The sequence below is a fragment of the Petromyzon marinus genome, chromosome 52 (genome assembly GCF_048934315.1).
Source record: "Petromyzon marinus isolate PM22_M1 ecotype Great Lakes invasive population chromosome 52, UKy_Petmar_22M1.pri1.0, whole genome shotgun sequence".
NCBI classification, from domain to species: domain Eukaryota; kingdom Metazoa; phylum Chordata; class Hyperoartia; order Petromyzontiformes; family Petromyzontidae; genus Petromyzon; species Petromyzon marinus.
In genome coordinates this window covers 2059384-2086917 of record NC_133718.1, presented here as the reverse complement: position 1 = coordinate 2086917, position 27534 = coordinate 2059384, and the positions used below count along the sequence as shown (strand labels likewise).

Genomic DNA, 27534 nt, shown 5'->3' with positions numbered 1-27534 from the left:
TCTACGTGTCTCTATGGGTCACTGTGTGTCTCTACGTGTCTCTGGGTCACTGTGTGTCTCTACGTGTCTATATGTGTCTCTATGGGTCAATGTGTGTCTCTACGTGTCTCTATGGGTCACTGTGTGTCTCTACGTGTCTATATGTGTCTCTATGGGTCACTGTGTGTCTCTACGTGTCTCTATGGGTCACTGTGTGTCTCTACGTGTCTTTATGGGTCACTGTGTGTCTCTACGTGTCTCTATGGGTCACTATGTGTCTCTACGTGTCACTGTGTGTCTCTATGAGTCATTGTGTCTCTACGTGTCTCTATGGGTCACTGTGTGTCTCTACGTGTCTATATGTGTCTCTTTAGGTCACTGTGTGTCTCTACGTGTCACTGTGTGTCTCTATGGGTCACTGTGTGTCTCTACGTGTCTCTATGGGTCACTGTGTGTCTCTGTGCGTCTCTACGTGTCTATATGTGTCTCTACGGGTCACTGTGTGTCTCTACGTGTCTCTATTGGTCATTGTGTGTCTCTACTTGTCTCTATAGGTCACTGTGTGTCTCTATGTGTCTCTATGGGTCACTGTGTGTCTCTACCTGTCTCTATGTGTCTCTATGGGTCACTGTGTGTCTCTACGTGTCTCTATGGGTCTCTATGGGTCACTGTGTGTCACTGTGTGTCTCTACGTGTCTCTATGGGTCACTATGGGTCACTGTGTGTCTCTACGTGTCACTGTGTGTCTCTATGGGTCACTGTGTGTCTCTACGTGTCTCTATGGGTCACTGTATGTCTATACGTGTCTCTATGGGTCACTGTGTGTCTCTACGTGTCTCTATGGGTCACTATGTGTCTCTACGTGTCACTGTGTGTCTCTATGAGTCACTGTGTGTCTCTACGTGTCTCTATGGGTCACTGTTTGTCTCTACGTGTCTATATGTGTCTCTTTGGGTCACTGTGTGTCTCTACGTGTCTCTATGGGTCACTGTGTGTCACTGTGTGTCTCCACGTGTATCTATGGGTCACTATGGGTCACTGTGTGTCTCTACGTGTCTCTATGGGTCACTGCGTGTCACTGTGTGTCTCTACGTGTCTCTATGGGTCACTGTGTCACTGTGTGTCTCTACGTGTCTCTATGGGTCACTATGGGTCACTGTGTGTCTCTACGTGTCTCTATGGGTCACTATGGGTCACTGTGTGTCTCTACGTGTCACTGTGTGTCTCTATGGGTCACTGTGTGTCTCTACGTGTCTCTATGGGTCACTATGTGTCACTGTGTGTCTCTACGTGTCTCTATGGGTCACTATGGGTCACTGTGTGTCTCTACGTGTCACTGTGTGTCTCTATGGGTCACTGTGTGTCTCTACGTGTCTCTATGGGTCACTGTATGTCTCTACGTGTCTCTATGGGTCACTGTGTGTCTCTATGGGTCACTGTGTGTCTCTACGTGTCTATATGTGTCTATACGTGTCTATATGCGTCTCTATCGGTCACTGTGTGTCTCTACGTGTCTCTATGGGTCACTGTGTGTCTCTACGTGTCTCTATGGGTCACTGTGTGTCTCTACGTGTCTCTATGGGTCACTATGTGTCACTACATGTCTCTACGTGTCTCTATGGGTCACTGTATGTCTCTACGTGTCTCTATGGGTCACTGTGTCTCTACGTGTCTCTATGGGTCACTGTGTGTCACTGTGTGTCTCTATGGGTCACTGTGTGTCTCTACGTGTCTCTATGGGTCACTTTGTGTCTCTACGTGTCTATATGGGTCACTGTGTGTCACTGTGTGTCTCTATGGGTCACTGTGGGTCACTGTGTGTCTCTACGTGTCTCTATGGGTCACTGTGTGTCTCTACGTGTCTCTATGGGTCACTGTGTGTCTCTACGTGTCTCTATGGGTCACTGTGTGTCTCTACGTGTCTCTATGGGTCACTGTGTGTCTCTACGTGTCTCTGGGTCACTGTGTGTCTCTACGTGTCTATATGTGTCTCTATGGGTCACTGTGTGTCTCTATGGGTCACTGTGTGTCTCTACGTGTCTATATGTGTCTCTATGGATCACTGTGTGTCTCTACGTGTCTCTATGGGTCACTGTGTGTCTCTACGTGTCTTTATGGGTCACTGTGTGTCTCTACGTGTCTCTATGGGTCACTATGTGTCTCTACGTGTCACTGTGTGTCTCTATGAGTCACTGTGTCTCTACGTGTCTCTATGGGTCACTGTGTGTCTCTACGTGTCTATATGTGTCTCTTTAGGTCACTGTGTGTCTCTACGTGTCACTGTGTGTCTCTATGGGTCACTGTGTGTCTCTACGTGTCTCTATGGGTCACTGTGTGTCTCTGTGCGTCTCTACGTGTCTATATGTGTCTCTACGGGTCACTGTGTGTCTCTACGTGTCTCTATTGGTCATTGTGTGTCTCTACTTGTCTCTATAGGTCAGTGTGTGTCTCTATGTGTCTCTATGGGTCACTGTGTGTCTCTACGTGTCTCTATGTGTCTCTATGGGTCACTGTGTGTCTCTACGTGTCTCTATGGGTCTCTATGGGTCACTGTGTGTCTCTACGTGTCTCTATGTGTCTCTATGGGTCGCTGTGTGTCTCTACGTGTCTCTATGGGTCACTGTGTGTCCCTACGTGTCTCTATGGGTCACTGTGTGTCTCTACGCGTCTCTATGGGTCACTGTGTGTCTATATGTGTCTCTCTGGGTCACTGTGTGTCTCTACGTGTCTCTATGGGTCACTGTGTGTCTCCTTTCGTGCGGCACTTTTTTGGGGGGGTCGCAACAGATTACTAAATCCATGCCGACGTTTGATATCCCCATTGCCGACTGCCTCCGGAGTTTTGTTTCAGATACGCCGTCGAATGATCCGATTGGGCAGTCGGTTCACGGTGGGGTTGGTCTCAGATGTTACATGACCCGTGGTGATGTTACATGTTCGCGGAATTGCCCGAGTGGAAAGTTAACTTTTTTTAAATCTTAAAATCATTAACCCGGCACACACGTACAGATTAAACAACTCCTTCTATGGCTTCTTCGTTCTCCCGCAACTCATTTATGGATTTTTTTTTACTTCTTAAACTTTATTTTTATTTTACCAGTTAGGGCCAAACTGAGCTGTGTAGATCTTTGTCAGAAGCGACCTGCCTATCGCAAATGAAAGCTCAACGAAGTGGCTTATCGCATCGTGTGGAAATGTACAGCAGACAAACACTCGAATCGCGTGATGTTGATTCTAAATGTGGAGGGGAAATATCGGAGGACCCGGGGAAGAATCCACGGGGGGAGAGAGAGACACCGCAAACTCCAAATATACAGCAGCAGGCGTCAGGGTCGGGATCGAACCCACGACCTCCTGCATACCAGGCGAGGTAGTTAACATCTCCCTAGCCACCGTGATGATGATGAGAGAGAGAGAGAAACACAAACTCCAAATATACAGCAGCAGGCGTCAGGGTCGGGATCGAACCCACGACCTCCTGCATACCAGGCGAGGTAGTTAACATCTCCCTAGCCACCGTGATGATGAGAGAGAGAGAAACACAAACTCCAAATATACAGCAGCAGGCGTCAGGGTCGGGATCGAACCCACGACCTCCTGTATACCAGGCGAGGTAGTTAACATCTCATAGCCACCGTGGCTCCATATCGATCGACTCATGCCGGTGCTTTTCTAATCTTGCGCACGATGGCATCAAAGGTTCGTGAGCTCGATGCCGATGTCGAGGTGTGTTGCTGCTGCTGGTTCCCCTCCTTCTCCTCCTTCGGTGAAGGAGCTCAGACCGCAGTGGGTTGACTACGCGGTTCATAGTTTGGGTTGCATGGCGAAAATCGCACTGATGTGGCTTGTCTTCAATGTGCTGTGTCTCCATGTATCTCTATAGGTCTGTATGTATGTCACGTGTCTCTGTGGGATTACTACACGGTTCAGAGTTTGGGTTGCATGGCGAAAATCGCGCTGATGTGGCTTGTCTTCAATGTGCTGTGTCTCCATGTATCTCTATAGGTCTGTATGTATGTCACGTGTCTCTGTGGGATTACTACACGGTTCATAGTTTGGGTTGGATGGCCACAATCGCACTGGTGTGGCTTCTCTTCTACGCACTCTATCTCCGTGCCTCTCAGTATTACTATCGGTCACCATGTATTTGTGTCTCTATGGACCACGACGTATCACTACGTAACTCTATGGGTCACCATGCACTACACATCTATATTGGTCTCTATGTATCTCTATGGGTAAGTATGTATCTCTATGGGTCTCTATGCATCTCGATGTGTCTCTATGGATCCCTATGGGTTCACCTGCCGTGCCGGGTAAAACAGATCAACCCAGCGACCTCTGGACCGTGGGCTCAGTGCGCCAACCGTTGCACCTCGGTGTGTATTGATATCTCTGTGTGTCTCTATGTGTATCAGTGTATCTCTGTGTGTCTCTATGTGTATCAATGTATCTCTATGTGTCTCTATGTGTATCAATGTATCTCTATGTGTCTCTATGTGTATCAGTGTATCTGTGTGTCTCTATGTGTATCAATGTATCTCTATGTGTCTCTATGTGTCCCTAGGGGTCTTGGACGTATCTATATGGTACATTATGTGTCTCTACGTATCTCTATGTATCTCTACGTGTCTCTATGGGTCACTGTGTGTATCTACATGTCTCTATGTGTCTCTGCGTGTCTCTATGGGTCACTGTGTCTCTATGGGTCACTGTGTGTCTCTACGTGTATCTATGGGTCACTACGTGTCTATGTGTCTCTATGTGTCACTGTGTGTCTCTATGGGTCACTGTGTGTCTCTACGTGTCTCTATGGGTCACTACGTGTCTATGTGTCTCTAAAGGTCACTGTGTCTCTACATGTCTATGGGTCACTACGTGTCTCTACGTGACTATGTGTCACTGTGTGTCTCCATGTGTCTCTATGGGTCACTGTGTCTCTACATGTCTATGGGTCACTACGTGTCTCTATGTGTCTCTATTGGTCACTGTGTGTCTCTATGGGTCAGTGTGTCTCTATGTGTCACTGTGTGTCTCTACGTGTCATAATGGGTCACTGTGTCTCTACATGTCTCTGTGGGTCACTGTCTCTACGTGTCTCTATGGGTCACTATGTGTCTCTATGTGTCACTGTGTGTCTCTACGTGTCTCTATGGGTCACTGTGTCTCTACGTATCTCTATGTGTCAGTGTCTCTACGTGTCTCTATGGTTCACTGTGTGTCTCTACGTGTCTCTATGGGTCACTGTGTCTCTACGTATCTCTATGTGTCAGTGTCTCTACGTGTCTCTATGGGTCTCTACGTGTCACTCTGTCTCTACGTGTCTCTATGGGTCACTGTGTGTCTCTACGTGTCTCTATGGGTCACTGTGTGTCTCTACGTGTCTCTATGGGTCATTGTGTGTCTTTACGTGTCTCTGTGTTACTATGTCTCTACGTTTCTCTGTGGGTCACCGGATCTCTGGGTCACTGGGTCTTTATGGGTCCTGTGGGTCTCTGGGTCTCTATGGGTCACTGTGTGTCACTGGGTCTCTATGGGTCACTGTGGGTCACTGGGTCTATGGGTCACTGTGGGTCACTGGGTCTCTATGGGTCACTGTGTGTCACTGGGTCTCTATGGGTCACTGTGGGTCACTGGGTCTCTATGGGTCACTGTGAGTCACTGGGTCTCTATGGGTCACTGTGTGTCACTGGGTCTCTATGGGTCACTGTGGGTCACTGGGTCTCTATGGGTCACTGTGGGTCACTGGGTCTCTATGGGTTTACCTGCCAGCGCCGGATCGACCCGGCGAACTCTGGACCGCGAACTCAGCGTGCGCCACCACCACTGCCACCACCACCACCACACCACCACTGCCACCACCACCACCACGCGTTATTCCGGCAACAGCCGGGCAGGGGGATCGACGCCCCGGCGGGGTGGCGTGACGACTTGGTCGGATGAGCACCCCCCCCACCTGACCCCCCCCACCTGACCCCCCCCCCCCGACCTGACCCCCCCCTCCCACCTGACCCCCCAAACTTCTTGAGAGAGACGCAAATGTTGTCATTGTTTACTTATTTATTTATAAAACAACCCACACAAGCCCCCACCCCCCCCACACACCGCCCCACCAACTTCCCTCTCTTCCCCTCCGAGCGCGCGCACAGCAGCGAAACGAAACCGAAGTCGCACGGAAAGTTTCCTCGCCGCAGAGTTCACACCACGCCCGCCGCCACGCTCATTCACAACAACAACAGCAGCAGCAGCAAAGAAGCCAACTAATACGTCTTGATGTAAAGCTTTAGTGACCGCAGGGATTCATGCTCTTGGGTCTCTCGTTCAAGTCACGTTTACTGGGCACGCGGGCTCGACAACAACTGATGTTTATTTATATATATAAATATGTATTAATGTATATATATAAATATATGTTTACATATACATTTGAAAATATATAAATGTATATGTAAATGTTTTTATAGTTACATATTCATATATGTGTATTTATATATAAATGCACATATATGAATACAAATATATATTACACATATAAACACATATTTATATACGTATATATAAATATTATATTATATACACACATATATATAAATACGTGGAAGACGTCTTGATTCTCGTCGGCAAAGTGGCGGTGGACGTGCTAGCCACACAGCCCCCTCGGCAGAAAGTTTTTTTTAATAATCAAAATCGTAATTCTAATTCGTAACTTTAGTTAATTGTAATTCATTTTAATTAATTGTAATTAAAAGAATACAAATTATTGCCATTTAAATAATTAAATGTTCATAATTTAATTCACGATAGTTATACTTAATTATACTTAATTATGATGCAACATTTTAGTCAATTGTACTTATTTTAATTAATTATACTCAATTAAAATAAAATATAGTTGAAGCACCCCCTGGCCTTTGGGTGGGTGGCAGGGGAGGATGAGGTGTGACCGCTGCACATTTACTGGGCACGCGGGCTCGACAAGAACTTTGCCGTGGGACATCTGAGCTCAGGCCTTGCGAGAAGGGTCATCTCCTTGCGCCGAGCCATGCGTTCCAGGAGGCCGATGCCAATGGCAAGGTCAGCAAGGTCAGCAAGGCCGTCACGAGAGGACTTCACGGGAGACCGTGAAGCAAAGTGGAAGTCCATTGCAGATTTGTTTAAAATGAAACTAAGCGAATTTTCTTTTATTTTAACTGGGTAAGTCCCACTGAGCAATGCGGCTGCGACCTGGCCATCACAAATAATAGCTCGGACGAAGTGGCGGCTTACCACCATCATCACCATCATCATCACGGGAACATTTATAGCAGCAGCAGCAGCCAATGCGTGGTGACGTCGTTTCGAAATGTGGACGTGGGAAGAAAATGAAGCGGAGGATCCGGTGGAGAACAAATCCACGCGGCCACGGAGAGAGAGACACGCAAACTCCAAATACACAGCAGCAGGCATCGTCAGGGTCGGGAAATCGAACCCACGAACCTCCTGCATACCAAGCGAGGTAGTTAACATCTCGTCGCCACGGCGCTCCATGTTTAGGCAAAGCAACAAAAAAATCCAAAACGGAACTGCCGGGTGGGAACACGGCTGCAGGGTGGAGGAGAGTCGATTACTCAGCAAGGCTTTGGACTCGTTACCCAAAGCCCCGGCGTTTTATATTGTTGAAACGGCCCATCTTACAGAGGAGGGTGGGGAGGGGGGGATTTGAAGGATCGGAGTGGGACAGACCACTGCGAAATGAAGCCACTTTGGTTCGGAACCGGTCACAACGCGCCACGAGTCACTACGAGCGAAGTTGGCATCTCTGCATCCGCTTCACCCCCCCCCCCCCCCGACAGAAAGTACACACACATATATATACGCTATGATCTGCATAAAGGCGTCTTATAAAAAAATATATGTACAACTACATAAGAATGAAGTAGCCACGTCTGCAAGTGTCCCACTATGAAAAGAGTCGTCGCAGACCGGTCGATGCACGTGTGTGTGTGTGTGTGCTGACGTGAGTTCGACTCCTGCCCAGGCCTAACGTCGGTCATCGGCGGCAAGTGGGATCTCAACTTGCCCTGGGCCAGCCCCAAGTCGAATTAGCAGAGCACCCGACGCTGACAAAGACAAAGACCCCCCCGTATAGCCTTGACAGACTGTTGGGGCAAGTGCTGTTAGCGAGCACCTTTGAAGGCCGACACGGCACACGAGGGGGTGGGTGACCAACACCACGCCCGGCCACCTTTGTCTCCAGTGACGATGTTTTTTTTTTTACACACCGCACCAGGTACTCATTTGAGGCTGAGTCAACCTAGGGGAGGCCCATGACAGGTTCAGATAATCGTCACCGGTGTTGGCCGTGAGCGGGAATCGAACTCCAGTCGCCGGGTTCGTGGTGCAGCGTCGCGCTAACCGCTGCACCACCGCTCCCCACCCAATGCCGACGCACGCGCACACCAGGAAATCATTTAACACTGAATGAGTATCTGGTGCGCGTGTGTAAGCATCAGCATTGGGAAGACGAGGTGCGCACTAATAGCACTTTGCCCCAGGAGTTTGCATGGCTATTAGGGGGATCTTATGCATATATTCATATGGCGTGCTTAGATTTATATAGTTCCGTAGCATCTGCCACCCCTGCAGAAATGCACGCTGCTCTGACGAGACTGCGAATGAAAGAGAGAGGAGGCTTCGAGAGGCCGCCTCTGGGGGAATCTGCTGCCCTCCGGCCTCAGAGCGACGCTCAGAGCGATTCCGCGTCTGTGCTCAGAGAGGCAACTGCCTTGGGGATGTTCGGAGCGCCGAGCCGGCTGCGCTGACCTCCTCCTGGCCTGTGGTCACGCCGGGTTCTCAAGGTGCAGGGAGATGAGCGTCTCCACTGTGTGGACCAGAGGTCACTTTGAAGGGATCCGTGGCGTCCACTTCACACGGGCTGGTCTTGTTGTTGCAGCTCCCTGCGGTTCACGCAGGCACTGCGGAAGCTCCGAACGGATTCTTCGGCTCAGGACGTTGATGACGATTGCGCGACGTGGATTCAAGTGGGGGGGGGGGGGGTGGGGGGGAAAGACGCACCGCTGCCGCAACGATCGATCCTCGTGACCACGATACGCGCGCGCGCGGGCGCAGGGTCGCACGCGCTAGAGATTGAACGCATTCCCGATTCGTCAATCGTCACGTCGCGAGATGCACGTCTCTCGCCCTGCCGAGCGCTGCACGCGCGCGCGCACACACACACGCACACACACGCACACACACGCACGTATCTTGAAATTACTTTCTACGAATCTCTTGCATACTTCTGTGTGTGCAAAAGTTGGTTTGCAAGTCTAGGCTTATATTTACATTAATTACAAGAGCTGCTCTCCGCGAGGACGTTGTTCGGTTCAGAGGCCAGAGGAGAGTGGCTGCCCCGTTGTGCGTCGCACGCACTCCATGCCCACAGCGAAGGCTGGCATAAGAATATTAATACGACCACGGCTATTCATTTCTTATCCATCCTTCCATGCATCCAGTAAAGCCAAAACGAGTTCCAGTGACTTGTTTCAGGAGGGTCCTGCTACGTTGGGATTATAATTAATTTTAAGACGGTCTCAGCCGATTTACGATGCGAGTCGTTTTTTTAATCGATGCACGCGGGAGCAAACCGAAATCACCCGGAGGGAAAAACCCACGCGTGTGAGCGAGGGGGCAACGCTCTGTTCCCCGTACGGATGGAATACGGGTGGAGATTGGACCACACTCTGCTGTGCTGCCATCTCCTGGCGAGGCCAGGGGGTTACGGCTCCACCTCGACGCCGACGGGAAGGTGCGGTGATCCGTCAACCCCTCTCGCTGCTGCCTCTGCAGCGGTGGATCGCAGGCAGCCGCAATGCGGACCCACCGAACGGCCGGCGCCAGAGATGTGGCGTTTGGCGACCGAGTTGGACACCGACTGAGTTTCTGCGTTGGGGACGTGGGCGACATATCTCCGCCGTTTTTTTCTTCTTCTTCTTCTTCTTCTTCCCGTAACGAGCCTTTTTGTTTCGTTTGCAGCTGGATTAAACGCAGACGAACGTTCGTCGCACAAGTTCACGGAAGTCCCAATGGCCGAGGACACCCAGAACGCAAAGGGCGCGACGTAACAAGACAAAAAACGACAATCGCGATCGGTATTTCATCGGGGGCGGCGACACGCCCCAGGGGTTTGCCGCTTTTGACAGAGGTTCGAGGTTCGAAACCCGGCAGGACACCCTGGTTAACCATTTTTCCCGTTCCGATGACGTCACCATGTACGTCATCCTACGTGACATGACGCACACGTACGATGACGAACACACACGTACGACGACCTACACATACGTACGTGTACTATGACGTACACGTACGTATGTGCAGGTCATCAAAACGGAATCGGAAGACAAATGGATAACGTACACGTACGATGATGCACGGAGGCGTACACGCACGCACGGTTTCAGTTTCCAATTCTGTTCTGTTCACGTAGTTGGACGTGAATGGAAGGGGAATCGGAAATAAACGGCCACGCGGGACGGGGCATGTGGCACAGTTTTGGCGCTGGCTATCATAGAGTGGCGGCGCTCATGTCCACCATGGTTCTCTGCAACTTGCAGGCGTCACCGGCACGGGACGTGGTTAATACTGCGGGTGCGTATATATACTGGCACGTTGAAGATCCCGCAATGCCATTCCAAGAGGGGAGAGAAATCCGTTTTGCCGGCGTTCACGGCCCAAATAAGCAAAATCTATCTGCAGATACTGAACTGGAATTAGCCGCTGAAGACTATGTCTGTGAAACGGCGTCTTTGTATGTACGTGCGTGGCCAACCGCGCTAACCGGAGGTGTGGGTATGGTACGTTCAAATTATTTCGCACCGTACGTAGTCAACCGCGCTAACCGGAGGTGTGGGTATGGTAACGTTGAACTTCTTTCGCACCGTACATAGCCAACCGCGCTAACCGGAGGTGCGGGCGAAGGACGACAAGCTAAACACAAAAAGCAGTTTTAAAGAAATGAGTTTTCAAACTGATAGCCTTGCGCTACTACTGGCCATTGTGTGCCGCTATTTACCTGCGCTTTTACACCGACGTCGTGATTGTAGCCACCTGCGATTGGACGGAACCTGTCACGTGTTGCGCATTTCACAGCAACTTCCCGATCGTCGCTGCCTGTGATTGGACGGAACCTGTCGCGTTCTGCGTATTGCAAAGTAACTTTCTGGTTGGATGCGATCTGTCAAAGGTGGAACTTATATCGCACTAAAGAGGTATTTGCCACATCCGCCGAGTGTTCGCTCGCCAAAAAATATGAATGCGTATATATTTTTTTTCACCTTGTTCACGAATAGGAATACTTTTCGTAAGAACATATTTTTTTAACCTTCTATTGAGTTTACAATCTTTAAATCGAGCAAATGGCACTTAATTTGACCACAAAATGAATTGGAAATCCGGTTAACAGCGCTGCAGGTCATAAGTTAAATTGGGAATGCATCTCAGCACATGCATGCAATACACACCCATATTTGTACAGAAATGCCCGCGCGTCTGCGTGTGCACGTGTGTGTGTGTGTGCGCACGCGAGTGGTGGCGCAGCGGTTAGCGCAGCGCGCGACGAACCCGGCGACCCGAGTTTTGATTCCACCTCACAGCCCGCATCAGTGACGAATATCCGAACCGGTCCCGCGCCTTGCATTGAGTACCTGGTGCGGTGTAAAACATCAGCATTGGGGAGACAAAGACGGCCGGGCGTGGGTGCTGGCCACCCACCCCCTCGTGTGCCATGTCGGCCTGAATGGCTGCTTGCTCACAGATTTCGCCCCAACGGACTGTCAAAGGCCATTCGGGGGAAATTTGTCTTTTGCATTTTGCACGCGAGCATCTGTGCGGTGTCACAGTGATTCGCGCACTGCGATCCAATCCCGTTTGTCCCGCATTCCGTCTCTTAACCCGCACACGGCAAAAGTGGCCATATATCTCCAAACCCTGCCCGGACCTCCTCTAGGTCCATTCGGCCTGAACAAAAAAGGAGCTCCCCATGGTGTACGGTGAACATCGGCACCAGAGGGAGTAACCTCAGCCGTAACGCTGGCCAGCACCACCCCCCGCCGCTCCCCTGGTGCGCTGCCCTGCTGGCCTTAATAGGCGCTCGCTAACAGCGCGCGCCCCGACAGCCTACAACAGCGGTAGGGTGGCGAGGGGACGCATCCGACTGGCAACTTTTTTTGTATTTTTTCGAAACGGGAAATATCTGCGGAAGCGGCATCGGCCCTGGAACGAACCAGGGCCCGCTGCCGCGGATTTCTTAATTCGAAAACCCCGCGGCCAACCTCCGTGAGTGGGCCGGCCGCGCGACCGCCCCCCCCCCCCCCAGTGTGACACGGAACACGTTGGGCCAACGCTGGGGGCCAGACGCATCCGAACCGCGCGCGATTGGCCCAATGCTCGGACGCGACGGACCCGACTTTGGCCCAGCGTTCCGCGTTCCCCGGGAGCGCAGGCAACGGCGTGCCTCTCTGTGCCACCCACCCCCTCTCGTGTGCCGTGCCGGCCTTCATAAGTTGCTCGCTTACAGCACTTGCCCCGACAGTCTGTTACAGGCTACACGTGTGTGTGTGTGCGTGTCACGGTGATGGATCGGCGAGAAGTCCTTGGCCAGCGGCCCCGCCTGCTGCCGCCGCTGTAGCCGTCGTTGCCGCCGTTGTTGCTGCCGTTGTTCCCACCATCGTTGCCGCCAATGGTGTTGCCTAACGCCGTTGCCGCCGCCGCCGTTTCCCCTCGTTGGTCGCCCCCCCCCCCCGCCGGTCGCCCCCCCCGCCGGTCGCCCCCCCCGCCGGTCGCCCCCCCCCCTCCGGTCGCCCCCCGCCGGTCGCGGTCACAGCGACGTCTCGTTGGCGGGCGGGCGAGTGTTCTCCTCCTCCAGGAGGGCGATGCGCTGCTTGAGCATCCGCGCCTGCGTCTCGTGCCGCTCCACCATGGACACCGTCTGCGCCTCCAGCCTCTTCACCTTGCTCTGGTACTTCTTCTTCGTCTTCTCGTACGCCGCTATCAGGTTGCTGCGCGGTGCGGGGGCGTGGGCGGCGTGGGGGCGCAGACACGCACGGACACACACAGACACACACAAACACGCACACGCAGATACACAGCACACACAAACACACACGGACACGCGCAGACACACACAGACACACACAAACACACACGGACAGACACAAACACACACGGGCACGCGCAGACACACACAAACACACACGGACACGCGCAGACACGCACAGACACACACAAACACACACGGACACGCGCAGACACGCACAGACACACACAAACACACACGGACACGCGCAGACACACACAGACACACACAAACACACACGGACATGCGCAGATACACAGACACACACAAACACACACGGACACGCGCAGATACACAGACACACACAAACACACGGACACGCGCAGACACACACAGACACACACGGACACGCGCAGACACACACAGACACACACAAACACACACAGACACGCGCAGACACGCGCAGACACACACAAACACACACGGACACACAAACGGACACGCGCGGACACACACAGACACACACAAACACACATAAACACACACGGACACGCGCAGACACACACAGACACACACGGACACACAGACACACACAAACACACACGGACACACGCGGACACACACAGACACACACAAACATGCACTGACACGCGCAGACACACAGAGATACAAACGGCACACGCAGACACACACGGACACGCGCAGACACACACAGACACACACAAACACACACGGCCACGTACGTGACGGTCTGTTTCTCCTACAACGCGGAGGTAGTTGCGTTCCTGAAGAACACTGCGTGATGGTAAATCGCGTTATAATAAATGATAGACTCTATAGGGGGTAAAGCACAGCGCGCGATAACTCGTGAGACGCATACGCAGGTCGGACAAAGACCGAGGTACGCGTGGGTAGCATCTAGAAGCATCCAGCAGCATCCCACCTCGTGCGATGATGCTACACCGGGGCAGCCGTGCATATTCCTACTCGCGCTGCGACGTGATTCCGTTCACTCGATCGCGTTATATCCAATTCGCGTCCGCGTCATATGGGGGTCACCTGTGGGGGTCACCCATGGGGGTCACCCGTGGGGATCACCCGTGGGGGTCACTCCAAGGGGTCACCCATGGGGTCACCCGTGGGGGTCATCCATGAGATCATCCCAAGGGGTCACCCGTGGGGTCATCCATGGGGGTCATCCATGGGGGTGACCCGTGGGAGTGACCCTAGTGGGTCACCCGTGGGGGTCACCCGTGGGGTCATCCATGGGGGTCATCCATGGGGGTGACCCGTGGGGGTCACCCGTGGGGGTCACCCGTGGGTGTCACCCGTGGGGATGACCCGTGGGGATGACCCGTGGGGGTCACCCGTGGGGGTGACCTGTGGAGGTCACCCGTGGAGGTCACCGATGGGGGTCACCCGTAGAGGTCACCCGTGGAGGTCACCTGTGGGGGTCACCCGTGGGGGTCACCCATAGGGGGGGTGGGGGTCACCTGTTGGCTCGCTTGAGGTCATTGACGAACTCGGCCGACTGCTGGTTCCTGATTTCGCTGCTCCGCGTCAGCTTCTCCAGCGCCGCCACCAGCTCCTGCACACGCACCTTCAGCTTCTTCTCCCTAGAGGGACGCGGTGGCAATTTATTTAAAATATAAATAAATTAGGAAATAAAATAAATAAATCTCATGATAAAATAATAATAAAGTGTAATCAGATAATAATCAATCTGAAATAATAAATACAATTATTATAATAAAGTAATAAAGCGTAATACAAACAATAAATTATGCGAAATTCTTAATATTTTTTTTCACATAAAAGAACAACAAAATACTCAACAATAATAATAATTAAAGGCGCATCCCCGCAATTGCCGCTCACGCCACCGCCGGCGGAAGGAGCCTTCGCTGGAGCGAACCAATGGGAGAGAGACTTTACGCACCCGGCTCTCGGAAGCGGTGGTGCACGTACCCACACATCATCACCCCACCGCTCGCCGGCCTGGGCCGTCCACTCACTGTGGTGCGACCCACTCCCTCCTGCCGGGTGGGCAAACGGACGCGGCGGTGCGGGGATTTGAAGACCGCCGGCGACGTTGTGGCACCCCGCGGGCACCGGCGGACCCTCCTGGGCTGCGGGAGCCCGGTGGTGCCGACCGCTAACAGAATCGGAATATTTACTCATGCTGAAGGTATCCGATGAGCTGCAGAATTCCTTTTTCAACAGATGTCCAGTCGCACCGCACGTGGCCGCCCTCGGATTTTATATTGGGTGGGTTGCGAAAATGCTGAAATGTCGACCCCTGAATGAAGCCAAGGTGTGCAGGCGTGTGTCCATCAAGGGCGATCGTGCCAACAGCAGTCGCCCCAACTCTCTGTTACAGGCTATATGGAGGGGATCTTCGTATTTGTCTTATTTGTATTCAGGCCGCGCGAACGAAACTCATCGGCCCGAGTTCGATTCCCGCTCGCGGCCACCAACAACGGTCGTGATTATTTGCACCGGTCCCGGGCCTCCCCTAGGTCGACTCGGCCTCAAATGAGTAGCTGGTGCAGTGTGTAAAAGCATCGCCACTGGGGAGACAAAGGCGGTCGGGCGTGGTGCTGGCCACCCACCCCCTCGTGTGCCGTGCCGGCCTTCATAGGCGCTCGCTAACAGCACTTGCTCCAACAGTCTGTTTAAGGCTACACGGGGGGGGGGGGGGGAGGGGGGGGATGCTTGTTTTTGTGCGAACGCGTGGGCTCGACCGATCGCGTCCGGATTCAAATGAGCGACGTCCATTTCTCCCGGGCGACGCTGCTGCTCGTGTCCGAGGTGGACGCCGAGAGACCCGACGGCGGAGGGGCGGCAACTCCGCGGCCGCGTTCGCTCTCTCGCGGCGCTTCGCGAGGCGCTCCTGCGGCCGTCTGGAACGCTGGTGCCTTACGCACTTTGACAATCACCTTGATCGAAAACTCATTTCTCTAGAACTGTTTTGTTGTCGTTGTTGTATTTAGTTTGTTGTCCTTCCCCCTCCCACCCCCCCACCTCCGATGAGCACGAGTTGGCTATGTATGTTGCTCAACATACATAATAATAGGACAAATGGGCAATATGGTCACGGATATACACTGTAACACGATACCAAATGTAACGTGAATAGCTTCAAAAAGTCGAAGAGTCTCCACTAGCTCGCCATCGTTGTCAACGCGTGGCCTGGGATCTTCTCCAGGTGATCTCCAGTGCCCCGAGGTAGCACACTGCTTGTGGCGTTGTTGCAAATTCTCAGAAGCGTTAACATTTTCTTTGAAGCACCCAGTATTACCGTGCAACATACAAACGAGAGAAATGTTGCTTGAACATCCTGCTGCTGCCGCCGCCGCCGCCATGCACACGAACACAAAACGTGTGGCTACCCGCCCAACGTGTCTCAGGCGGCTAGCCCCACGCAAGGAAGGACAAGGCTTGCCCCCCCCCCACCTCCTCGCGGCCGACCTCCGTCCCAGCACCAACGACCAAATTTATTAATGAGCAGTCAGCTGACCTGTGGAGGGCATCGGAGAGCTCGTTAGCCAGGTCGTTATCGTGCAGCGGCGAGCGGAGTTCGGCCAGAGTGATCGCCGCGGTCAGCGTCTCTCCGTTCTCCTGTTGGGCGGCAAGGGGGGTGGGGCAGGGCGGGGGTCAATAAGGGGTCAACAAGGGGTCGACGGGGGTGGGGCGGGGGTCACGAGTCAAGGGGGCACGGGGCGGGCGAGGGGGGCGGCCGCTGCGGTTTCCACGGCTGCAACGATCAGAGGAGAATGGAGGTTTTGTTTCACGGGCAGCCGCGTTTGTAACGCGCGACACGCGGGCCAACCATCGGGAAGGCACTGGGCGGCGGCGAATGGCGACGAGTCGAACCCTTCCTCTCCACGCCGCTGGAAATTGTTTCAGTGGAAACCGCGGATGGGGACGCCCGCAGAGCGTCGCCGTGGTAATCACGGTCGTTGGCAGCGGCGTGCTCCACCCACTGCTGGGTGGAGGAGCCGCGATTGCGCGCCGTCCGTTTGTCAGCGGAGACTCCACGGAGGTTTGTTCAATCCACTGCTGGGTGACGGACGTCCCACGGCGTGTCGGTCGGCTGTTGCCAGCACAGCGCCCTGCCCTCTGAACCACCCGGCTCAGAGGTCGGAGTTTATATTTAAAGCTTAAACGTAGCTGGGGAAACTGCCGAGCGGCTTCGTCGACTGACTCTCTCTAGCGCCCTCAACTGCCGTCCCCACCTCCACACCCACGCTCATCCCCGTGCCCTCTGACCCCCACAGAGGAAGTCTGTCCCAGGCAGTGTGCAGGCGGTGCAACTGCACCGGGGGACCACGGGCGGGAGCAGCCTGTGCGCCGGCGATATACGAAGAGGGGAGGGAAACTTGGACGGAGGTTTTCCATTAAATTCCTTGCACCAAGGCCATGACAATCATGCTGCGCCACCCTGTAAAACGTATGACATGGTGGCGACGCTGCACCACCCTCTAAACACCGGCGTCAGGCCGACCTTGGGCGTCTTGAGACGAGCGCCGGTGCCGCCGGTGCCGCCGGTGCCGCCGGAGCCGAGCGAGCGACTCCGCTGCTCGCGCTGCTCCTCCACCTCGGACTTGAGGTGCTCGATGTGCACGAGGTAGGCCTGCTCCTGGGCCTCGCGCGTGCTCAGCTTCAGCTCCAGCGCCTTCCGCTCCTTCTCCACGAGGTAGAGCTGCGCCTTCAGCTCCGCCATCTCCTCCTGGGGACCGCCGCGGGGCAGGGGAGGGGGGGGACCGGTGTCACGGGGGGATGATGGACCGGCGCGCGGACACGACAAGAGAGGTGGACGGAGAGACAGGTGGACAGATGGGTGTAGGTGGGAAGAGAGGGATGGACACAGAGACAGGCAAGACAGACAGATGGAGGAGGGTGAGGAGAGATGGATGGATGGGACAGATGGATGGAGGTGATTAGACAGATAGGCAAGGTAGATAGATGGGACAGATGAATTCGAACACAAAACGGCCAGGGGCAGCCAACCACTAGGACAACAATCCAGGAAGACGAGAAGGCGGCGCAGCAGAACGTGGGTGGGTGGTTTTGGGTGGCTTTGGGTGGGTGGGTGGCTTTGGGTGGATTTGGGTGGCTTTGGGTGGATGGATTTAGGTGGATGGGTGGGTGGATTTTATGTGGCTTTGGGTGGGTGGATTTGGGTGGCTTTGGGTGGGTGGGTGGGTGGCTTTGGGTGGGTGGCTTTGGGTGGATGGGTGGATATGGGTGGCTTTGGGTGGGTGGATTCAGGTGGATGGGTGGGTGGATTTTATGTGGCTTTGGGTGGGTGGATTTGGGTGGCTTTGGGTGGGTGGGTGGGTGGATTTGGGTGGGTGAGTGGCTTTGGGTGGCTTTGGATGCCTTTGGGTGGATGGGTGGATTTGGGTGGGTGGCTTCGGATGGATGGGTGGCTTCGAGTGGATGGGTGGATTTGAGTGGCTTTGGGTGGGTGGGTGGCTTTGGGTGGATGGGTGTATTTGGGTGGATGGGTGTGTGGGTGGATTTGGGTGGGTGGGTGAATGGGTGGTTTTGGGTGGGTGGGTGAATTTGGGTGGCTTTGGGTGGCTTTGGGTGGGTGGATTTGGGTGGATTTGGGTGGATTTGGGTGGGTGGATGGATGGATTTGGGTGGCTTTGGGTGGGTGGGTGGATTTGGCTGGCTTTGGGTGGATGGGTGGATTTGGGTGGGTGGCTTTGGTTGGGTGGGTGGCTTTGGGTGGATGGGTGGATTTGGGTGTGTGGATTTGGGTGGCTATGGGTGGCTTGGGTAGGTGGATTTGGGTGGGTGGATTTAGGTGGGTGGATAGATTTGGGTGGGTGAGTGGCTTTGGGTGGCTTTGGGTGGGTGGATTTGGTTGCCTTTGGGTGGATGGGTGGATTTGGGTGGGTGGCTTTGGGTGGCTTTGGGTAGGTGGGTGGCTTTGGGTAGGTGGCTTTGGGTGGGTGGGTAGATTTGGGTGGGTGGGTGGCTTTGGGTGGCTATGGGTGACTTGGGTGGGTGGGTGGATGGGTGGGTGGGTGGATTTGGGTGGGTGAGTGGCTTTGGGTGGCTTTGGGTGGGTGGGTGGATTTGGTTGCCTTTGGGTGGATGGGTGGATTTGGGTGGTTGGCTTTGGGTGGATTTGGGTGGCTTTGGTTGGGTGGGTGGCTTTGGGTGGCTTTGGGTGGCTTTGGGTGGATTTGGGTGGATGCGTGGCTTTGGGTAGGTGGCTTTGGTGTGGGTGGGTAGATTTGGGTGGATGGGTGGCTTTGGGTGGATGGGTGGATTTGGGTGGGTGGATTTGGATGGGTAGGTAGATTTGGGTGGCTTTCGGTGGGTGGACTTGGGTAGGTGGTTTTGGGTGGGTGGGTGGGTGGAATTGGGTGGCTTTGGGTAAATGGGTGGCTTTGGGTGGGTGGATTTGGGTGGGTTGGTGGATTTGGGTGGGTGGATTTGGGTGGGTGGGTAGATTTGGGTGGGTGAGTGGCTTTGGGTGGCTTTGGGTGGGTGGGTGGATTTGGGTGGGTGGCTTTGGGTGGCTTTGGTTGGGTGGGTGGCTTTGGGTGGCTTTGGGTGGATTTGGGTGGGTGGGTGGCTTTGGGTAGGTGGCTTTGGGTGGGTGGGTGGATTTGGGTGGGTGGGTAGCTTTGGGTGGATGGGTGGATTTGGGTGGGTGGATTTGGGTGGGTGGGTGGAATTGGGTGGCTTTGGGTAGATGGGTGGCTTTGGATGGGTGGATTTGGGTGGGTGGGTGGATTTGGGTGGCTTTGGGTGGGTGGATTTGGGTGAGTGGAATTGGCTGGATTTGAGTGGGAGGGTGACTTTGGGTGGATTTGGGTGGATGGGTGAATTTGGGTGCATGGGTGGATTTGGGTGGCTTTGGGTGGGTGTGTGTTCTTTGGGTGGATGGGTGGCTTTGGGTGGCGAATCTGGTGCCGGCTCATTGCCCGGCCGCTGCCTCACCGCTCCCGTCTGTGGTTCCTTCTGGCGCTTCCGAGCCGTCCTCTCTCTCTCTCCGGCAGCGAACGAGACACGCGTGCCCCATGCGGCAAACAATCAATGATCGCTCATTCCTTCGCAGAGAGTCGGGGGTGGGGGGCCCCTACTCTCTCTCTCTCTCTCTCTCGCGCACGGCAGTCTCACCTTCATGGCCATGAGCTCCTGCATGAGCACGGCGTTCTCGAGGTCGAGGCGGGAGCCGTCGCCGCGCGACTTCACGTCGCAGCTCAGCGCGTCGAGGTGCACGCTCTCCAGCTCCAACATGGTGAGCGTCACGGCGGCGCAGTCGGCTCGCAGCTGCTGCGCGTAGTCGCGCAGCCGCTGCTCGTCCTCCTTGCTCAGGTCCGCGTCGCAGCTGCTCGCCGTCGAGCTCGTCGTGCTGGCGGGGGTGGGTGGACAGGGTGGGTGGGGTGGCGGGAGCGACGGGGATGGGGGCAATGGGACAACACGGAGTTCAGGTTCCAGGTCGAGTTGATTTTTGCTGAACCAGGCGAGAGAGCGAGAGACCGGGATAGGGAATCATTTGCAAGAGCGAGTAGGTGAGTGAGTGAGTGAGTGAATGAGTGAGTGGGTGACTAAGTGGATGAGTGAATGAGCGAGCGAGTGAGCGAGTAAGTGGGTGGGTGAGTGAGTGACTAATTGGATGAGTGCGCGAGCAAGTGGGTGAGTTAGTGAATGAGTGATTGGGCAACTAAGTAGATGAGTGTTTTGACGAGCGAGCGAGCGAGTGGGTGAATGAGTGAGTGGGTGACTAACCGGATGAGTGAGTGGGCGAGCGAGTGGGTGGGTGAGTGAATGTAAATGATTGAGTGAGATGACGAGCGAGCGAGCCCCAATTCAAGTCTCAAGTGCATGTTGTGTCACCAGTTTGTGAACCCAAGGGGCCAGCGTCGAGCCTCCTTTGCAGGAGTGACCTGGACCACCGACACAACAACAAGTCTTGAGCACAGCCCCAGGAACACACCCGGCCTGCCACCGGACATCTGGGCAGGAAGGAACCGGAACGGCTTCTCGAAGCCGCGGCCAAACAAACTCAACTATTTAAAACTATTTTTTTTATTTCACGAGATAAGGCCCCCACTGAGCTATGGGGCTCTTTGTCAGAAGCGACCTGGCCATCACAAATGGAAAGCTCAAGAGAAGCGGCTTATCGTGCGGAAATGTAGAGCGGCCAAAATGAATTCCAAACGCACGTTGATGTCGATTCAAAATGCGGAGGGACGGAAACTTCCCCCCACCGTGGGCGGCCGCGCCGGTACCAGCCGCCTCACCCCCCTCGGCCACCCCCTCCCTCCGGTTCCGTGGCTGCTCCCAGCGGCGGAGTCGCCGCTCCGGGGACCGGGAGAGCGTCGATGGTGGTCGGGTGATCGCCGCGTCGATGACGGTATCGGCCGCGAACAGAAGCGGGCTCCTTCGCGAAGGCCGCCGCCATCTTCCGCCACCCCGCCAGCGACGAGAGCCCCTCTCGTCTCGACTCCACCCCGCTTGACTCGTTTTCACTTCCTAGCGTTTGTCCTGCGAGTGACTCAACCACCACCCCCACCCCCCCCCCCCCGCCCCCAACACCGCCGCCATCTCGCCTCCATCGCGACTTCTCACCCGGGTCGGACAGACTCGACCCCCACCTGGTCTGGCTGTGCGAGGAGAGACTCTCCCAGGGCTGGGCGCCGCCGACGGCGCCGGGCGCGCCGCACACCCCGTCCAGCCTGGCGAGCAGCGCCCTGGCCGCGGCCTCCGCCGCCTTGCGGCCGTCGCGGGCCTTCCTGAGTGCCCGCGAGACGTCCTCGGCGCTGCCCCCGCCGCCGCAGCCGCCGCTCGGCTGCTCGGCTGCTCGCGCCGACGCAGGGTGGGGGGGGGGGGGGGTTGGAGGGGTGGGGGGGGGCCTTTGGGATCAGGAGGATAACGGTCGGCGTGCCGGGACCGCGATTGAGAGGTCGTCGATTGCTCATTGGTTTTGTCGGTAAGGTCACGTATGTAGAAATACAATAAAATTATATTAAAAACAAAATATATTAAAAATATATAATTTTATTGTATTTCTACATACGTGACTTTACCGAAAAAACCGATGAGTAATTTTATGCAGTCACGAAAGCTTTAATACTTTATTAGGTCGTCGATTGCATTGATGAGATCCGATTAGTCGATTCGATTACATTGATCGGTGGGATTGATCGCTTCCATTGTTCTATGGTATTGCTCGATTCAATTGTTCAATTGGATTGATCGATTTAATTGATCAATGTGATTTTTGATTCCAATGATCGATTCCATTGATTGACTGGATTGATCGATTACACCGATCGATTTGATTGATATATTGGATTGTTCGATTGGGTTGATCGATCACATTTATTAATTGGATCGGTCTATTTTATTGATTGATTACATTGGTATATTACATTTATCGATTGGATTGATCACATCAATTGCATTGATCTATCCCATCGATCAATTTGATTGTTTGATTCCATTAATCGATTCTATTGATTGACTGGATTGATCGATCCCATTGATCTATTTGATTGTTTGATTCCATTTACCAATGCCATTGATCGGTTGGATTGATCGATTCCATCTCCCGGTGCGGCACTTGAAACAACGGTGCAAGTTTATTAAATCCCAAACCCGCTCCCCTCCACCCAGCAGTGTAAATGGGTCCATCGCAGTCAGCCGATCGCCAGGTGAGTTGCGTGTGGTGGGGTCAAGCGTGGGTGCTCCCGACTCTTCAAATACGTCTGGGCCACAGTAGGCCAAGGATAATCCTCCCTCCCTCTCTCCCGAGGGCAGGGGGGGGGGGCTCTCTAAGAGCTCCCCCTAGCGTGAGCGAGCGCTTGCGGGGCTGTGCCTTTACCTCCGCGCGACGGGTCCACGTTGACCCCTTTGCGGCCGACTCGAGGCCGCTAATTTTTTTGTGTTTTGTCCCGTCGACTCTCTCCCGAAGCCAATCAAGGCAGACGAGAAGCCCGCGTGTGACCCACTGACCTACGGAGCCGACTCCAGCGGCCTGGAACTGTCCCAGGATGAGGCCTTGCTCGCTCTCAGCCAGCGCCATGAGGGCCTCGTACGCCTCGATGCACTGCTCACTGGACGCACGCACGCGCACACACGAGACAAAGATCCCCCAGGTGGCCGTTAACAGACTGTTGGGGCGAGTGCTGCTAGCGAGCAGCACCTGTGAAGGCCGGCACGGCACACGACGGGGGCGGAGTGGGTGGCCAGCACCACGCCCGGCAGCCTTTGTCTCCTCAGTGGCGATGGTTACACATCTCACCAGGTACTCGTTTTTTAAACGGAGTCGACCTAGGTGGATGCCCAGCACCGGTTCAGATAATCCTCACCGGTGGCAGGCCATGAGCGGGAATCGAACTCGGGTCGTATGCACGCGAGTGCGTTGAACTTCTTTTCGCGCCACACGTAGCCGACCGCGCAAATCGGAGTCGCGAGGCCGCCGTCAGTTTGAACGCGCAGGGGCTTTCGCGACCAACGTCGTCCACGATGCGGGATTGATTGTTGGCCGAGATCTCGTAAATACAGAAACGTGTCGTTCAATGCGCCCCCATCGCCGTCGCTCCCCCGCCTTAACCGGGGGGGCGGCAGAGGGACCGCTGGCGCCCGCCACTCACCTGTACTGCAGGGCGAGGCGCAGAGCGGTGCTGTTGGACTCGTGCTTGCCCACGAGCATGCTCATCCTCTCCGCGTTGTTCTTGCACTCCTCAAGCGTGATCGTCAGCAGGTCGTTCTGAGACTTGAGGTGCTCGATGCGGCTGCGGGCGGGGGGTTGGGGGGATGGGTGGGGGGGACGACTCAGCTGTGAAGCTTCAGTGGCACCTTCGGACAAACGTCACGAGTGGTGTGGCATGGCCGGTGCAGTGGTGCGATGAGCCGGCGGGCAAAAAAAAGTTTATAGACTCCGGGTCACGGGGTCACATCGGCGACGAGCGATAACCGGCCGTGCCGCCCTAACCTTCCCCTCCCTCCACCCCAACCAACCTTTCGCCAACCCGCAATGAGCAGCCCGGTGAAGTATGGAAAGAAAAAAGTCCATCATGGAGCGAGAGGGAAGGCTTTCATCCAATCGGTGGATTGGTAATGAATGGATGGATATTTTTTTACCTTCACATACACACACGGACGGGTGTGTATGTGAAGGTAATGTTGAACTTCTTTCACACCGTACGTAGCCAACCGCGCTAATCGGAAGTGCTAATCCGACGTGATGATGGTAATGATGATTTAAAATAACACACAAACGTGTCCCAAAAATGTTGAATTTATGTTTTAATATTTTTCTTCGTCAAATGTTATTCACGTCAATTCCTAAAATCCGTAAACGTACCCCGCTTATCCGCCACGCGGGGTTGGGGGGGGGGCGGATAATCACGGACAACAGGATGAATTTGCCAACGAACTCCAACGTTTTAAAGCTTTCGTGACTGCAAGGATTCATATTCTTTGGTTCTTTCGGTAAAGTCACGTAGAATGAGAATAAAATAATAAAATAAAGCAAGCGCTGTCTTCTGGACAGTCCTGTTTCTCTACCTGAGGACGGCTACTTGTGTTGTGGCCAAAACGTCGTGAGAATTTCATCGTTTTATTCTATTATTTTAATCTCATTCTACGTGACTTTACCGAAAGAACCACAAGAAGATGAACTCCAATGTATCCGTGATAGCGACGTAGCCAGCGGCGAGCTCAGAACCGCCGCCCTCCCCCCCCCGCCCTGACGCTCACCTGTTGAGCCGCTCCATCTCGACCTCGAACTCTCGCAGTTTGCTCTCCGACACGGAGGAGCCGTGCGAGCAGAGCGTCTGGAAGATCTCCTGGATGTTGGAGCAGTCCTGCAGCGAGTGCGCCAAGTGCTCCGCCACGCTGCTCGACACCTGCACCACGAGCCAGCGACGAGCGAGCATGCACGCACGTGAAGCGCACGCACGCACGCACACGCACGCACACGCACACACGCACGCACACACGTGAAACGCACGCACGCACACACGCATGCACACACACACGCAAAACGCACGCACGCACACATGCACACACACACGCACGTGAAACGCACGCACGCACACACGCACGCACGCACGTGAAACGCACGCACACACACACGCACGTGAAGCGCACACACGCACACACACACACGCACACACGCATGCACACACGCACGCACGTGAAACGCACGCACGCACACACGCATGCACACACACACACGCAAAACGCACGCACACATGCACACACACACGCACGCACGTGAAACGCACGCATACACGCACGCACACACGCATGCACACACGTATGCACGCACGTGAAACGCACGCACGCACACACGCATGCACACACACGCAAAACGCACGCACACATGCACACACACGCACGCACGTGAAACGCACGCACGCACACACGCACACACACACGCACACACGCATGCACACACGCACGCACGCACGTGAAACGCACGCACGCACATACGCATGCACGCACACACACACGCAAAACGCACGCACACATGCACACACGCACGCACGCGAAACGCACGCACGCACGCACACACACACGCACGCACACACACACGCAAAACGCACGCACACATGCACACACACACGCACGTACGTGAAACGCACGCACGCACGCACACACGCATGCACACACACGCAAAACGCACGCACACATGCACACACACACGCACGCACGCGAAACGCACGCAGACGAGGCGTACGGCCATGATGTGAAACTATTCAAAACCTTGTTAAACTATTAAACTAATAACACTCATTTGTATTTCTGCCCGGCAAACTTTTTGTTATCATCGGAGGCTCCGGGAAACCACAGGCAAGCGAGAAGGGCAGCCAGGAACAGCGCTACCAATGATAGAAACTAAATTAGAAACATTTTTTTATTTATTTTACCAGTTGAGGCTCCACTGAGCTATTTAGCTCTTTTTCAGAAGTGACATGGCTGTCTCAAATGATAGCATCAACGAAGTGGCTTATAATCATCATCATCATCGTGGAATTTTATAGCAGAAGCAAAATACTCAAAACACGCGACGTCGATTCTAAACGTGGAGGGGAAAAACCGGAGGACCTGGAGAAAAATCCACGCGACCACGGGGAGAGAGAGAGACGCAAACTCCAAATATACAGCAGGTGTCAGGGTCGGGATCGAACCCACGACCTTCTGTATACCAGGCGAGGTGGTCAACATCTCCTAGCCACCGTGCTGATGATGAGAGAGAGAGACACGCAAACTCTAAATATACAGCAGCAGCAGGCGTCAGGGTCGGGATCGAACCCACGACCTTCTGTATACCAGGTGAGGTAGTCAAAATCTCCTAGCCACCGTGATCAATCCACTGCTAGGATGGAAGCGCTGCACTGAAACTGCATGAAGACAAGCGTCACAAAATGTGGAACGGAATGGGAGTCAGACAATTCTATTGGCTGCGGTCTGAAGAATACACGCACGGAACTCAGCACTGATATCATCATCATCACCGTCATCAGCCAGGCTCAATCCACTGCTGGAGGGAGCACCGCTGCCGGGTCACTCACCCCGTGGCGCCGGTGAGCACTCACCCCGTGGCGCCGGTGAGCACTCACCCCGTGGTGCCGGTGAGCACTCACCCCGTGGTGCCGGTGAGCACTCACCCCGTGGTGCCAGCGAGCACTCACCCCGTGGTGCCGGCGAGCACTCACCCCGTGGTGCCGGCGAGCACTCACCCCGTGGTGCCGGCGAGCACTCACCCCGTGGTGCCGGCGAGCACTCACCCCGTGGTGCCAGCGAGCACTCACCCCGTGACGCCGGTGAGCACTCACCCCGTGGTACCAGCGGGCACTCACCCCGTGACGCCGGTGAGCACTCACCCCGTGGTGCCAGCGAGCACTCACCCCGTGGTGCCGGCGAGCACTCACCCCGTGGTGCCAGCGAGCACTCACCCCGTGGTGCCAGCGAGCACTCACCCCGTGGTGCCAGCGAGCACTCACCCCGTGGTGCCAGCGAGCACTCACCCCGTGACGCCGGTGAGCACTCACCCCGTGGTGCCGGCGAGCACTCACCCCGTGGTGCCGGCGAGCACTCACCCCGTGGTGCCGGCGAGCACTCACCCCGATGCTGCTGATTTCAGAGCCCAGCACCGGCCTCTCGGCAGGCGAGCCGGAATCCAGACGCGTTTTGGACAGCTTCACTCGCTCCGCCACCTGACGCGCGCAGACACGCGACACACGTGCAGACACGTGACACACGCACAGACACGTGACACACGACACACGCACAGACACGTGACACACACGCACAGACACGTGACACACACGCGCAGACACGTGACACACACGCGCACAGACACGTGACACACACGCGCAGACACGTGACACACACGCACAGACACGTGACACACACGCACAGACACGTGACACACACGCACAGACACGTGAGACGCCGGTTGGTGTCGCACTTCACCAAGAGCAGCCAATCTGGCGATCCGCTGCGCGACCCCAGGCCCA

General features: G+C 54.9%; 1 protein-coding gene across 1 annotated transcript in view; it reads right to left on the bottom strand.

Moving 5' to 3' along the window:
* Positions 1-12795: 12795 nt before the first annotated feature.
* The window catches only part of LOC116953534 (colorectal mutant cancer protein-like), a 101051-nt gene continuing 86312 nt past the window's right edge, over positions 12796-27534 (bottom strand). The window contains exons 7-16 of the mRNA XM_032973818.2: positions 27139-27231; positions 24767-24915; positions 23659-23799; positions 23018-23118; positions 21658-21859; positions 20177-20411; positions 17538-17762; positions 16551-16651; positions 14524-14646; positions 12796-13013 (exon numbers count right to left, since the gene is read on the bottom strand). Coding sequence (XP_032829709.1) covers positions 12833-13013; positions 14524-14646; positions 16551-16651; positions 17538-17762; positions 20177-20411; positions 21658-21859; positions 23018-23118; positions 23659-23799; positions 24767-24915; positions 27139-27231 — 1551 coding nt within the window. The 3' untranslated portion in view covers positions 12796-12832. The remainder of the gene's footprint in view (positions 13014-14523; positions 14647-16550; positions 16652-17537; positions 17763-20176; positions 20412-21657; positions 21860-23017; positions 23119-23658; positions 23800-24766; positions 24916-27138; positions 27232-27534) is intronic.